General features: G+C 54.9%; 2 protein-coding genes across 5 annotated transcripts in view; one reads left to right on the top strand and one right to left on the bottom strand.

Moving 5' to 3' along the window:
* The window catches only part of MTMR1 (myotubularin related protein 1), a 72,325-nt gene extending 63,298 nt beyond the window's left edge, over window positions 1-9,027 (top strand). For all 3 annotated transcript variants that reach the window (XM_060088126.1, XM_060088125.1, XM_060088127.1), the window contains 2 exons: window positions 1,657-1,833; window positions 6,938-9,027. In XM_060088126.1, the coding sequence (XP_059944109.1) occupies window positions 1,657-1,833; window positions 6,938-7,099 (339 nt within the window). In that variant the 3' untranslated portion in view covers window positions 7,100-9,027. The remainder of the gene's footprint in view (window positions 1-1,656; window positions 1,834-6,937) is intronic.
* A 70-nt stretch (window positions 9,028-9,097) lies between these two features.
* The window catches only part of CD99L2 (CD99 molecule like 2), a 111,581-nt gene continuing 105,753 nt past the window's right edge, over window positions 9,098-14,925 (bottom strand). The window contains exons 10-11 of one of the 2 annotated variants that reach the window (XM_060088128.1): window positions 13,894-13,959; window positions 9,098-12,766 (exon numbers count right to left, since the gene is read on the bottom strand). In XM_060088128.1, coding sequence (XP_059944111.1) covers window positions 12,702-12,766; window positions 13,894-13,959 — 131 coding nt within the window. In that variant the 3' untranslated portion in view covers window positions 9,098-12,701. The remainder of the gene's footprint in view (window positions 12,767-13,893; window positions 13,960-14,925) is intronic. The other variant, XM_060088129.1, reaches the window with a different exon arrangement.

Below are 14,925 nucleotides of genomic sequence, written 5' to 3'. Positions count from 1 at the left end.
AGACTGTTTTCCAAATCAGCTGCAACATTTAACATTTTTACCAGCAATGTCTTAGGGTCCCATTTTCTTCACATCTTTGTAGACACTTGTTATTGTTTATCTTTTTGATTCTAGCCATCCAAGTTGGGTGTGAAGTGGTATTTCATTGTGATTTTCGTGTGCATTTCTCTGATGATTAATGATGCTGAGCATCTCTTCAGGTGCTTATTGGCCAACTGTATATGTCTGTGGACAAATGTTCATTCAGATCCTTTGCCCATTTTTATTTGGGTTATCTTGTTATTATTGAGTGAAAGAGTTCCTTATGTATTCTTTACATATATAAGTCCCTTATCAGATACGATTTGCAAATATTTTCTTCCATTCTGTGCACTGTGTTTTCACTTCTTTGATGGTGTCATTTGAAACACATGTCTTTAATTTTGATGAAGTCCAACTTATCTGGGGCTTTTATGTTGTTATTATTGCTTGTGCTTTTGTTGTCATATCTAAGAAACCATTGCCTAACTCAAGGTCATGAAAGTTTAAGGCTATGTTTTCTTCTAAAAGCTTAGCTCTTATGTTTAGGCCTATTGTCCATTTCGAGTTACTTTTTGTATGTGGTGTGAGGTAACGGTTCAACTTCGTTTTTTTGCACGTGGTTATCTAGTTGTCTCAGCACTGTTTGTTGAAAACATTGTCTTTCTCCCATTGAATTTTCTTGGCATCCTTGTTGAAAATCAGTTGACCATAAATGTGAAGGTTCATTTCTGTACTCTCTTCTATTTCACTGATGTATATGTCTATGTCTGTCCATCCTATGCCAGTACCACCTGTATTGATTACTGCAACTTTGTAGTAAGTCTTGAAATTGGGAAGTGTGAGCCTTCCAAATTTGTTCTTTTTTCCTAAGATTGTTTTGGCTATTTGGTGTCCCTTGAATTATTGCTGGTGTTTCTCTTGTAAATATGAAATATAAAATATGAAGAGATCCTAATCTCTTGTGTCTAGATAACTTGGGGAGAAGTCAGCTGGCTTGGGAGCAGCAGAATGGTGGAAAACACTCCTGGCCTCACTGTTTTCTCACTTTGGCTTTGTACTTGATCCATGTTTCATGTCTATCTGCCCCATCATGCCTGTGGGTTTGGGTGCCTGCATTCTGATGAGCAATGCAAAGTTACAGTGTACTGTAAAATTGGGAGGTGGGGATCTATAATTTAATGATATATTCTCTATATAAGGCTTCTTCAGCCTGCCACCCCACAGGTTTTCCCCCAGATAGCCATGATTTTCCAGTGAAAGGAATCTTATCTGTAAATTCTACCTATGGTCCTTAATATTAAGGGTCACACAAGCAAGGTGCAAAAAAGAATAAAAAATGTATTTGTTAAATATGGGCCCCATCATCCTGGGATTGTTAGAAAGTTCTCATTCTGCCTTCAAACAGACACAGTCGCCAGATGTCATCTAACTCATCAATACGTTTTTCTAGGACAGTAACTAGTTTGTTTTTGGGTCATGCATGCAGAGGGATGGGGTGGGACTTAGTAAATGTTCCTGATTTTTATCAGTTGAACCCACTTCATTATTCAAGTCCTTTTCTCCACGTGGTACAAATTCTTGAGGTTATGAAGAAAAGTTGAATTTATTTCAATGTATTCCTTTTTTGTTTTTCAGGATGTATATACAAAGACTATATCTTTATGGTCTTATATCAATAGCCAGCTGGATGAATTTTCTAACCCCTTCTTTGTGAATTATGAAAACCACGTCCTATATCCTGTTACTAGTCTGAGTCATTTGGAATTGTGGGTAAACTATTATGTGCGATGGAATCCACGAATGAGGCCTCAGGTATCTTTTTATTTTTCTTTTCAAAAAAAGCATATCTTTCTGCCCAAGGAAAGATGGTGGTATAGAATTAAGTGAAGGTACACAGCTGATGAAGTGTTGTAAATTACTGCATTTGTCAGTCCGTCAGATGACTCGCTCGGTCACAGCTTATAGACTCCGGTAGCACAACAGAAAGAGGGCACGTGCCAAGTCACAGAGCACGCACCCTCTTGAGGAAGGGGTCGTTTCCCCCTCCCTTTTCACTGTAACATCTCCTGAGATTGAAAAAATATTACAGAACAGTGCACAGCAGGGCCAGGCAGCCGAGCTATGGTCGCCCTTGGTGTTCAGTGGCTGAGCTCTTCCAGGTGGGTGGCCGGGACATGGTGGGTGTGGTTGAGGAGAACAAGGCAGCCAGCCCTCACCTCCATGGGCAGATGGCTTTCTACTGAGGGTTCTGGGCTTTTTTCTTTTCTTTTTTTTTTAAGTTGAATTATCTTTGGGTTTACTGGCCGTGCGCCAGGAGCATGTCTCCAGGGCCCAGTTTGACCTCATCACTTCTGTCGGCCCCAGATGTGCAGATATGCCTTTCCTCTCTGCCCTCCTCCTGCTTGATCCCTCCCTCTTGCTCTGTGCCTTCAGAGTCTCTCCAGGCATGTTTCATCTGTCTCCTTCTGCTTGGGCAGCCGTGACAAAAGTCCCACAGACTGGGTGGGTCAAACAACAGAAATGTATTGTCCCCCAGTTCTGGAGGCCGGAAGTCCAAAATCAAGGTGTCTCAGGGTTGGTTCCTTCTGGGGGCCGTGAGGGCAGGATCCGTTCCAGGCCTCTTTCCTTGGCTTGTAGACGGCCATCTGCTCCCTGTGCCTTTTCGCATCATCTTCCCTCTAAGTGTATCTGTGTCCAGATTTCCCCTTTTCATAGGGACACCAGTCATACTGGATTAGAGCCACCCTACTGACCTCATTTTAACTTTATTACCTCTGTAAAGGCTCTCTCTGCAAATAAGGTCACATTCTTTGGTACTGAGGGTTTGAATTTCATCTTATAAATTTAGGGGGGGACACGTGTAATAGTCCCCAAGCCCCACTAACCATGGGGAGGACTGAACTGTTCATGTCCCTCTCAGTTGCGTGGCATGTGAACGTTGACAAGGCTGTCACTTCACTGACCTTCCCTACATGCTAGAAATTCGCTTGCTGTAGCCTTGGCTTTGGGCTCCGTCCTGAAAGGGCAGCCTGCCGCCTGGGGCACCAGTTCCTGCTTGTGCGCGGCTCACTGCTCACCTCTCCTCGCCTCGCCACTCGCCTCCTCTTTCCCTTACTCTGCTTCCTTGCTCCGTGCACCAGTTCTGGGAAGCTTCAGCTTTGGAAGCCCTTTTGTCCTCTAACCCTCTGAGTTGGCTGTGCTGCCCTGGAGACCTGAGGACTGTTCTCCAGAATGCCACCATCAGGGCCTGTTCAGCACAGTACTTGTCCTTCTCCCGCAGCAGCCCCTGAACCAGGCCTCCCATCGCCCCCAACCTATGCCCGTCTCCTGGCCTGCGATGGATGCCGCATCCCGCCAGGGGCCCCTCAAACCCTCTGACCGCAGAATGCCTTCCCTGCCCTCGGCCTCACACCATGCCAACAGGGGATGCTCAGAGAACCTTTTCTTGGGAAACCTTGCCTGACCTGACCCGCCCCTGCACTTACTCTGAGGGCCCAGCTTCTGTCACCGCATACGAGGCAAATATCTAACGCGGGCATGGGGCCACTAGCTGCTTCCCGCGTTGAAGTGGCCAGGGCAGTGGGCATGGCCAGACCAGTGCGGACTTGCTGGGCGCCAGCAGGGCCAGAGCACGTTTCTACCTACCGAACACCAGGGTTCTAGATGTAATGTGTGTTTTCAGTCGCAAAAATGCCGACTCTTAGGAGGTGTAAAATGTTCCCTTTATTGAACAACATCTGAAGTTGAGGCACAGTCTCAGCTCTTTTCCCATGAAACCAAACGGTATACAGTCAGGCCACTTGTTTGGTCAAAATACAGGTTTTCAGTTTCGTGGTCAGTAAGCCATCAGCCACTAACTTCAGGCGTCCTGTGCTCACGGCTGTACCGACGAGCACCCCTCCTGTTAGTTCCATGGCACCTGGACAGTTAACAATCGGCTGTAGCCTTCAAAAGGCCGCCTCACAAGCATGGTACCCAAACCTGTCCCCTTCCCTCTTGTGAGTAACCCACGTGTCTTGTCTTGTGACTCTGGAGTCGTGCAGCCAAAGTCAGTCCTGCGACGGCCCCTTTGGCGCCTGGCAGCCTCCTGTCACCCGCCCCGCCCCCCCCCCCCCAGGCCTCTGGGTCTGTCATCTCAGCTCCCAGATTCCCTTCTCCACGCCACAGGGACAAGGTGGTGTTCCATCGCCATTTCCCTCTCCTCCTAGATTTGGCATTCTGCAAGGCTGGCCCCTGACACAAGTGCTGTTATGAGATTGAATCACCCCCAGGCGAGCTCCCGGAGCGGCGCTCCGCCCTGACCCGGTGCCCTGACCCGGCTCGTGGTCTTAGGCTGCCAAATTCAGGACCCCTGGAGCGCTGCTTTCCAGTCTTGAGAGTCACTTAGGCACCCAAGCCTTCTGGCAGCTTCTTCCTACGTGTTGTGTTGTTAGAAATACACCAGGGCTGAGGTCTCCTACCGCCCCGCCCCCCTCACCCACCTGGCTCCCTCTGCTGGCGCTACCAGCCTGGCCCTGTTCACGAACTTGGTGAGGACAGGGCCCAACTCCTTCTTCAAGCCTGCATGCTGCACGCTCCTCTGTTCTTGAAAGCACTCAAATTCGTACTCGTCTGAGCACACTCAGCTCAGGATGATCATGAGAAGCTCAGGCATCGCTGCTCTGGGATGAGGCTGTCGGGGGCGCCAGGGCCAGACCCCGACTCTGGAGGTGAGTCAGTGCCCGCTGCAGGGAAGGTCCCCAGCCTCCTGAGACCTCGCAGAGGTGCGAGTGGCAAAAGGATCCCTACAGAGCCCGGCACAGTGCTTGTAGGGCGGTCAGGGTGTGGTCTAGCTTTGTGCGTCCCCCCTGCATCTTCAGGTGACGCCTTGATCTCAGGGTCTGTGGGCCACCGCAGCTTTGCAGGAAGCTCACGGTAGCAGCGCAGCACAGGCACGGAGAGGGCAGCAGCGGGGCCTGGTCAGGGGATCAGCATGAAGGCTGGTGTCCAATGATGGGGCAGGGAGCCGGGCTGGGCAGAGCAGAGGTGGGGGGCAGAAAAGAAAGGCAGGGGCACAAGGTGGCTGGCCTCTTTGAGGAGGAGGGGCTAGGATAGCTGCCTGGAGGGGGCCGCCTGGGCCTCCATCAGAGGATGGCTGTGTGGGGACTCTTGTGGTGTTCTGTGTCACACATGCTAGCGCTGGGCGACTGGCCCCGAGATGGGCATTTTCTCAAACAAGCATGCCTTTGGTCTATTGTAAATGAAGATAAAGTGTGAGAAAAGATAACGAAGGCTGTGTGGAGACTAAGATGAGAGTCTCAGGCCTGGGCAGGTGTGAAGTCGTGTGTTACCCACGTGGCTCACCTCTCTCTGACCACAGGGCCTGGCTGTTAGTAATGGTAGCTTGATCGCAAAGTGACTGGAATCAAGTCCCACAAAACAAGAAAATACCCAGTAGATCCAAGGCTAAGAGGGGAGCTGTTCTCCACCTCCCAGCGGCCTCTGGAATCAGCAACAAACAAGGCAGCTTTCCTTGTTTGGGGGCCTTTGCCATCGGACTCCCACACTGACCCCCCCTCTCCTTCCTGGGGCCAAAGTCAGGAGTGTGTTGGGAGCCGCTTCTGTGTGGGTTACCGAGCACCCTCGTGTGTTGCAGACGCCTGGCTGCCTCCCCCCGCCGCCCCTGCCTTGTCTGACTCTGTCGTTCCTGTCCCTCTGTCCCTCATCCCTCGCATGTGCTAACCTCTCTGGTCACTCACTCTCGGGTCTCGGGTCTCTCTCACCTGTCTCCTACCTTCCCTCTTCGTCCACTGGGGTGACCATCACGGGCACCCCTGATGGGACGGCTCCCAGACTTCGTGGGGAGGTCATGATGAAACACGCAGCCATGGCAGGAGTGCAGAGTCTCCAAAAGGCCCCTGCCCAGAGCAAGTGCCCTTCCAGCCAGTCCCTGTAGGATGAAGCCCAGCCTGTGAGTGAAAAGGGTCGGGGGATAGTGCCCCAGGCAGAAGGGACAGCACACATGTGGCATCTTCCAAAACCTGGAAGGTTCGGGAATGCAGGAAGGGAGAAGAGACAGGACTTGGTGAGGGGTTAGACCACACAGGGCCTTGAAGCCAAGGTCAGGATCTTACCTTCAAGGCTGGCGGGAAAAGGCCACTGGGGGCTGTTCAGTGGCGTCCAGGAGCCTGGCTGGGGCTCAGGACCTAGGCTGGTGGCTGCTGTGCAGAAGCTGGATGGAGGCCAAGGGGAAGCAGGGAGAGCTCCCCAGACCCCACCCCATACCCCCTTCACCCCTCAGGTGGCGAATTCCCTCCCCCGTCTGCTTTGCTCCACGAGGGCAATGCCAGGTGTGGGCTGTCTGGGCTGCGGCAGGTGCCCAGGGCAGCTTGTGAGCTGAGCGCGGGAGGGAGTGGGCGCTGTGGCCAGAAGAGTCAGGCTGGGAGGCCCCACGGCCCGGGAGCACCCTTCTCATCTTTCTGCTCCGCGCATCAACGGGTGCAGGAATCGGCTGAGGCGGGGGCCGGTGCTGGCATGGCCAGCAGAGGCTTTGTGAACAGGGACAGGAGCCAGTGGCCTGGGCCCCTCCCCTGGCACTGCCCCCTCCAGGGCCTTCTGCCCGCGCCCGTCCTGGCTGATGAAGACACGTGGCTGCGAGGTGCTGGAAGTGCCGGTTTAACAGAAGGGTTTTCAGTCAGCAGCGCGACGTATGGAGATGCAGAAACAGAGGTGCAGGGGGTGTGCGGGGCCACAGACATCAATGCTGCTGGGTGGTGGCCTCAGCCAAGGTGCGCGTTAGGAGCACCCGCTGGGGAGGACGGCCAGGCCACGGCTCGCAGGGAGGGGCCCCTGTGCCTGTGGCGGTGAGGGCGAGGGGCGGGAGGCAGGGACCGGGCTGGGGAGCGGCGGCAGCGCTGACCCGCATCTCTGCCCGCAGACGCCCATCCACCAGAACCTCAAGGAGCTGCTGGCCGTCCGCGCAGAGCTGCAGAAGCGGGTGGAGGACCTGCAGCGGGAGGTGGCCGCGCGAGCCTCGGCCTCGTCTGAGCGGGGCTCCTCGCCATCACACTCAGTCACGCCCGTGCACACCTCGGTCTGACGCCGCTGTCCCTGCGGCCCGGGCGGGGTGCCTGCGACTTGTCCGGTTAAGGCCCGTGTGCCCGCCGTGTCTTGACGGCGCTTTCCACCAGTGACCGACCGTGTGCTAGGGGATGGCGTAAGTGCTGTTGTGTCGTCAACACCCTTTTCCCTCCTGCCAGTGCTTTCCCAGGGCTGAGTGGGGGACACTCAAGCGAGCAGAACGCAGGGCTCAGGCTCAAGGTGGGGAATCCTCGTGACAAGCCACCCCGCTCCCCTAGAGGCTGTGGCCAGCCCCGCGGCTCCTTCCTGCCCTCTGCTGCCCTCCAGGGTTTCTCAGTTAACTCTGTGCCAGGGAAGACAGGCTGTTCCCGTCTTCCCCAGGGTCTCCTCATGCCAGGGGTCCTCCGGTACCACTTCCTGTTGTGTACATATAAGGTATTTTTAAAAAAGAGAAACATGCCTTTATTTTCCTATGTCCTTTTTTTATGTTTAGACTAGTCACCCAAGGAGGCATCTGCTTGACGGGACTGGGTGAGGAATTTTTAAACCAAGCTCATGCTAACTTTTACGTGGTACATTTGAAGCACAATTTGAATGTGGCCACTTAAGGCCACGTGTTCTGTCCTCACCCGACTCTGGGACCTGCCACTTCCCCCTGCTGACAGCTGTCCGTCACGGCGGCTCTGCTCCCCCGTTATCCGCTGTGTCTGAAACAATGGTCCTCGTTTTATCGAGATCCCTTCAACTCAGTTTCTTCCCGTCACTGCATGTCGGTATTTTAAAGCAACCACTGCGCTGTGACTTCAGATGCCGAAAGCAGAGCGCTCGCCTCCCTCCGTTTCCTCATATCAGAGCCCCTCGGGCCTCTCGTCCCCATCTCACACCTTCACTCACCGGCTGGGCTCTGGGACTCCATCAGTCTGGGCAGGAATTAATTGACCATCAGCTGGTCCACCCACTAGAGCTAGAGCTCTGAGCTGCTCCGCGTGGCGCGTCACACAGAATCTTGCACATTTGCCCCCCGCCCTCCTCCTCGTGGTGCCCAGGGCCGTACCCATTCCTGCCAGCCCTGCCCGGGACCCCAGCGCTGCAGGAATTAAGCTTGCCTTTGAGTGGGGGGAGCTCATCGCATCAGACCTGCATGCAACTGCCTTACAGTATCTGGTTGGTTTCAAATTCCTGGATGCTACCCAAAGCCCTACACAGTGACCTGATTTTTGAAAACATCATTCTTAAAGGTTTTTTACACTCAAATACTTAGAAGAGTAGATGTTTTTTCAACTTGGAACCTTCTGATTCTTATAGAAAATTATCTGGTATCTATAAGGTATCAAATATTTATTCGAGGTAATTTGATAACCTAAAATCAATTCTCCATTTTTATCATCTAGGGAATTTGCTTCTAAACTGTGTTTTAATTGACGTAACTTTTGATTCATGCTTCCCATATAGCTGAAACCTTATTTATGAAGGGATAAACTGGATTATACATTGATATACTGATTTTTTTTTAATGGGGACCCATTTTTTCCCCAGAAATATCACATAATCCCCAGCTGCACTAAGACTGCCAACCTTGGTGTGGACTGGAGGATGCTTTTGACAGAGCCAGAGAAGCTAAGTGGGTCATTCTTGCCAATGTCAACGTCCTGGGTCCTAGGAGGACCCCTAGAAGCTCCCATTCCGTTTGAAAGCAGCACAACAGATCATTTTCCTTTGTGTGTTCTTAGCACAGAACTGTTTCTAAAACAACTTGAAGTACAGTTTTGTTACCTAGGCACTTCTTTTTTCGGGTTTATTTAAGTGTACTAGAATGTAAAACCTTACAGTTCAGATTTTTAAAGACTGGTGCAGTATTGGTTCAGATTTTTAAAGACTGGTGCAGTATTGTATTTGCGTCATCTGATGCACTGTATTTCAATCTGTAATTAAAATAATGTTTGCTCCGTGGTCTCATTTTTTGTTGTCCTTTTAAGTTTTTTTTGGTCATTTTTCCCTTGTGGAAAATTAGTAAACATTCAATACACGTCATTTTATTACATGCCAAGCACAGTTAGTACATGTAAGGTACCCTTACATAATTTAATTCATTTACTAAGTTGTAAGTGCAATTATCATAAGAGTTGAGTGTTTTGGCTGAAATGGATAACTATTCTGATTTTAAAATCTGAAACGCCCCTGCACCTTAACCTTGAGAAAATGCTGAAGATGTGAGGAAAGGACTGGACCCCCTGAGAGGCACGTGTGGCCCCGAGAAAGCAGGGCCAGCTTTCCAGCCCATGAGTCCTAGATCTTAAGTGTGACAGACTTCTGAGAAGCCCTGGGGTCCCCCTCCCCCCGCCCCAGAGTCTCCGGAGGGAATGCTGGCCTTTACGGGGCTATAAGAGGCCTGGACGAAACCATGGCAGCCTCTGGGGACCACCCTTCTTCTAAGGCCTGGTGTCCCTTTCCTTCTCCACGCAGCAGTCACTGCAGTCGTGGGCCCCGGCAGCGACGCCTGAGCGGCAAGGCCAGGAGGGCCACAACTTCTGCACGGCAGAGTCACGTGGGGGCTGGGTTTGAGGACTCAGTTCTACTTTACTACAAGGCTGCTATGGCAAGAAGGCGCCACCCACCGCAGTGTGAAGCCCTGCCAGCGGCCCCCACATCTTCCTCACGTTCCCTTCTCAGTTTGCAAGGCGCACCGTGTGACAAGCGCACGCCTTGTCCGCAGCAGAGCACGCTGCATGCGTGGCCCCGGCCCCGCTCCGCTTTCTCGGGCTCAAACAGCCACACGTCACCTGAGTCGACCCTGGCTACTGGCTTTCTCTGAAGAAGGCAGAGCATTGGGCTTAGGAGTCGCGAGTTGGGGGCCTGCCTCTGCCCCTCCCCACCCCCGTGACATGGGGCACGACCTTAGCTCCCTGTGCCACACAGGGGACCGCCCCCAGGAAGCCCGACATGAAGCCGCACAGCAAGAGGGTAAGTGCAAGAGCCCTAACCCTCTTGAGAAAGGCCCTTGGCTGGCGGGGAGGGGAAGGAGGTCACCTCCATATAATTAATTAGGAAAAAACAGCATTGCTTAACAAAGGGGGTGCCTTGACACTATCAGAATACAGGCAGGGATCTGTTAGGTTCCGTTTTGTTTAATGCGAACACGAGAGAGCTTACAATTCACAATTAACACGAGCACAGAGGAAGTAACAGGAATCCTGAGGTCAGTGCCCACCTCTTCTTCTTCCTCGGAGAACTGGTACTGACCCCCACCCCAAGCAGCCGAGGCGGTGGGCCTGGTGCTGCTCTCTGGGTGCCACGGGGGGAGGGTGCCCAAGACGGCTAGGCTGCCCTGCCTCCTTCCCCCAGGGGTTCGGAGTTGCTACTGTAAACACTGAGCCCCCTCTCCGTGCCCCCAGTTAAGGTGACAGTGATCAGATACTGTCAGCTGGCCTTTCTAGCTCACTCACTGTCTCCACTACCACCTGGGATGGGCCCAAGCTGGTGGATGCAGCCTCCAGGTAGAGACAGCTACAAGAGCCCCCGGGCATCAGCCAGCGTCGGTCCCCCACACCCCGTCCACAGGATGTGAGCCCTGCAAACGGGTGGGTGAGTGACTTTCAAGGCCTCTCCGGCCACTGGCTCGGGGATGGGTGCTAGGCTCTGGGCTTGCCACAGAGGGCACTGAGAGAGACAAGAAGAGCGTGATGGGTCTCTCTTAACCAAAGTCAGTGCTACTGCGAAAATGCATTTGCAGAGGGCACGGACTTCACGTCACAGATAGGATTTCAGGGTCTTCACCATCAGATGAGCCTCGCCACAGAGCTAAGGTGGCCCACCGGGGGCGCCGTGCCTGGCCATGCCCAGAATCACATGGGTCATGTCACTTCCTAGTCACTGCCGTGCCTGTGACTTCTGTATAAATGTCCGAACTTCCCGGTGGCTGGGAGAGAAGCATCTTGTCACACACAAGTGCTGCCTCGTCTCCTTCTTTAAAACGCTCGGGAACATGGGTGAGCAGCCCTCCTAACGCGATGGGCTTCCGAGCACCGCCCTGATCCTCCCCAACTCCTGTTACTCAGGACACGGGCCCTCCCTGGGCCCTGAGGTCACCCTGTTTTGCATTCATAGCTTGCTGTCACCTAAAGTCCGTCAGAGCCGCCTCCAGCCCAGCAGCAGGGGGGTGGGGACATCAGCCCTGGCCAGCCTGGAAGGGACGAGCCTGGCAAAGCTGACAGCAGCCTGTCCCACGAGGGCAGGGCAGGGAGGTCCTGGAGACAGGCAGACCTCACCAGCGACCCCTCGGCTGCTCACTTCCCGGAGCTCAGGGGCCGCACACGATCCAGCGTGCCTGGCGTGAGCCTGCAGGCGTGGGCATCGGGGGGCCCACGGCATGCCCTGTATAACACGAACACACAAGGCCATCTAAGCTGCGGGGTCTGTTCAGATGTCAACTGTCTCCCTAAGAAGTCGGAGTTGCCTCATCCCCACCTAGCGGACGTGAAGGGGCGGACACAGCAGTCCTGCAGCACATGAAGCTGGATTAATAGGCCCCCGCCTTCCTGCTGAGTCACACGATGCTTCCAGAAGTGCTCTCTGACACCGCGAACTCATTATGCATAGACGGTGGGTCTAGACTCTAGCTCAGCCCGACAGCAGCGCTCCCAGGATCAGGACCACACGTGGGCCTGACAAATGTTCCAGGAAGGCAGCTCTGCTCCAGCCAAACATGACGGCGGCCACCGGTCCGGGTGCCCGTGGGCCCCTACGCGCTGTCCGTCAGAGGATGGGCAGGATGACTAGAGACTCACAGAGGCAGGTGAGCTCCCACACCAAGCCAACGTCCCTTTGCCCTCCCCTCCCCACTACGTACATCTTTAGGCAACCAACTGGCATGCTTCAGGCTCTGATGCTCATTCTTGACATCTGTAGCTTTTGCTACCAAAATAAGCACACACACGCCCCCAGCCCCAGTAGAAAGCTCACTGCCACAGCATAAATGATCACTCAAACTAATCGTGTCAGCCTGGAGACCACGTCCAGTCCCACGGCATCATACGGGCATTAGGCCTGAGAGCCACAGCCTCCTGCACATCCAGAAGATTCCTGAACTCTCAAGGCAGGGATCCTGTGACATGTTTTCACTTAAATGAAAAGCCACCACTTGTGCCAGCTCTTGGGAAGCCCAGTGGCGTAAGGGCTGGAGCTGGAAAGAAGGACAGAAATAAAAACACCCCTGGGTTTGGCACGTGAGCCGTGTCACCCGGCGCTCACCGATGTGCTCCTTGTGGCTGAAAGCCGCCCAGCGAGGCAGTGCAGCGTGGAGGGGATGGCAGGGCCCCGGGCTCAGACTCTTGCCCTTCAGCACGCGTGTCCTCTGGCCACCCTCCGCTCGGTCTCCCCCTCCCCAGCTCACTAAGGATTTCCGCAGCAAGGCTCTCCGGAGGCCCTGCGGCAGGGCGGGCACATGAGGCAAACTCACGAACACCCAGAGCTCGTCCGGAAAACTGAGAATGACAAGAAGCCAATGACATCAAAGGAGCAGCGTGGCAGCCATGGGTCCAACGAAACAAGGAGCTGGGTCCCAAGCAGCGGCCCTGTGTGCCCACAGCCTGCCTGGCGGGGCAGGGCCTCACGTCCTCAGCCCCTTAGATCCGGGGCGGCCCTGGCGGCAGCGGCTCCGCGGACTGCGTCTGCAGCGCTGAGTATTTCACTAGGGACAAGAGAAACCCGTCAGGAAGGAGTCATGTCCACCCCACACGAAGACACAGAGACACGATCATGTCCTTCCCTGGGCACAGAAGTCCGTTTCCCCGTGTGACTGTCCCAGACAACTGGCCCCTGGTGCCCGCTGTAGCCCTGGAGACGAGCTTGGCCTCCACTTCCGCATCTGTAAAGTGGGAATGGTCCCGGCACAGTGGCTGGGAGTTTTTTCGATGTTTTTCTTTTTTTGGCCACACCACGTGGCTTGTGGGATCTCCGTTTCCTGACCAGGGATTGAACCCGGGCCCCAGCAGTGAAAGCACCGAATCCTAAACACTGGACCACCAGGGAATTCCCAAGGGAGGTGTACTTTAAATAAAGCACGTAACACAGCACCTGGCCCATGGTAGGTACCAACACCATGGTGGCCAAGAGTTGAAAACATGAGTACAGTGACTGCAGCTGTAGAGTCCCTTTTCCCACGTTTGAAATCCAGGGCTAGCGAATCCACCCGGCATCCTATCCTAAGCGACCCGATGCCCCGCACCCCCCCCCCCCCCGCAACGGCCCACGCCCATCTCAGCCCCGGGCGGTCCCTCCGGCCGCAGCCTCAGCGCCCAGCCCAGCAAAGGCACGCCTGTGCTCCTGTCTCTCCTGCCCACCCCGGCCTGGAAGCCCTTCCCTGGCCTTGGCTGATGACAAGCAGCCTGCTCCCCTTCTCCATGAAGCCTTTCCTGGTCGCCTCGTTGGCATTCTGGGGCCACAGGCTGCATCTGCCTTGAGAGGTTGGCCACTCCGGGCTGGCAGCCTGAGGTCACACAGCCTGTAATCGCTGGCGGCTCACCGCAGCCGGCAAGTGCCTGACGACCACAGGACGGTGGGGGTGGGCCTCCCTCTTGCCTGTGGCAGTTTTCAGATGGAAAGGGCCCGGGTCTAGGTCTAAAGAATCCCCACAGCTTCCGTTGGCATCTGGCCGGCGCTGTGCTCCCCGTGTCCCTGGCATCAGCCCATCGTTCTGGCTGGAAGTTCTAGAAATGGCCACCTCTGAGTGTCCCTGCTTTCCTAGTCCAGTTCTGCTCCGTGCCGGGCCCGGCCGCTAGGGGGCCTTCAGCAAGACAGTGACCTGGAGGTCCTCACCTTGGGGGTCCTCACACACAACGGCCTCCGGGTTCTCCCCCTTCACGTAGTCCGCACTGAGACCCTCTGCAAAAGTCAAAGGGCGGAGTTGGTGACTGACGCGGAAGCAAAGGGTCCCCGGCCATGAGGCAGAACGCCTGACCAGGCCCTCTGTTATGGTGAGAAAGCCCAACCCCCTTCACGAACTCAGACCCCTGCAGCCTGGCCCACCCAAACGTCTCTGTCCCCGTATCTGGGAGGAGAGCGGCCGGGGAATGTGTTACCCTGCCCTGGACTTCTCATCCTCCTCCTCAGATGTGACATGCGGCAAAGGCCCTGACACCCTTCCCTGTTGGCCGGTGCCACCACGTTGTGAGACTGTGGGCCACACAGCAGCTCCACCCAGCAGAGGGGCACCCGATGGCAGGGCTCAGCGCCACCCCTGGGTCCATGTGCTGGCCCAGGAGCCAGGGAGGCAAAGAGGGAGCCCGGCACTGCATGAGTGACTGATGGAGAGGGGGCGGGGCAGGTGGCTGGATGGCCTCCACAGGGCAGCAGGAAGAAGTCTGTCCCGGCCCCAGAGTGGAGGGTCCAGGACCCACGGACGGCTGCTCTGGTCTAGTGAGTTATTTGGGCTTCCTCCCCACCTGCGTCCAAGAGGGACCTGGGGACTCTACAAAGCATCCTCTGCAGGCCAGCACTCAGGCCACTGAGTGGACTCCACCCCAGCTGCTGCTTGGGGAGACTCAAGAGGCCATGTCTTATCCCTAGATAAGCCAGGGACTGGAAGCCTCATCAGAGCCCTGGGCGTGTGGGAAACTCGGGCCACAGTTCTAACCAACCGACTGAGCAGGCACCAGCATAAGTCACTCCGCCATCCCGGGCTGCATTCAGGCTCCTCATGTAGAAGGGACGCCTGCCTGCCCTGGTGCTCGCTGGGCTCAAGGCGGGCACCAGATGGGCCCAGGAAAAATGCGGGTGTTGCTTGGCGGAAGGTGTGGGGCGGGATGGGTGACAGAGCCAGTGGAAGCTGTTCCCAGCGGATGGGCCAGG

This window comes from Mesoplodon densirostris, chromosome X, assembly GCF_025265405.1.
Source record: "Mesoplodon densirostris isolate mMesDen1 chromosome X, mMesDen1 primary haplotype, whole genome shotgun sequence".
In the NCBI taxonomy this organism is placed as follows: Eukaryota; Metazoa; Chordata; class Mammalia; order Artiodactyla; family Ziphiidae; genus Mesoplodon; species Mesoplodon densirostris.
The sequence above is the reverse complement of the archived record's forward strand: the minus strand, read 5'-3'. Positions and strand labels throughout refer to the sequence as shown.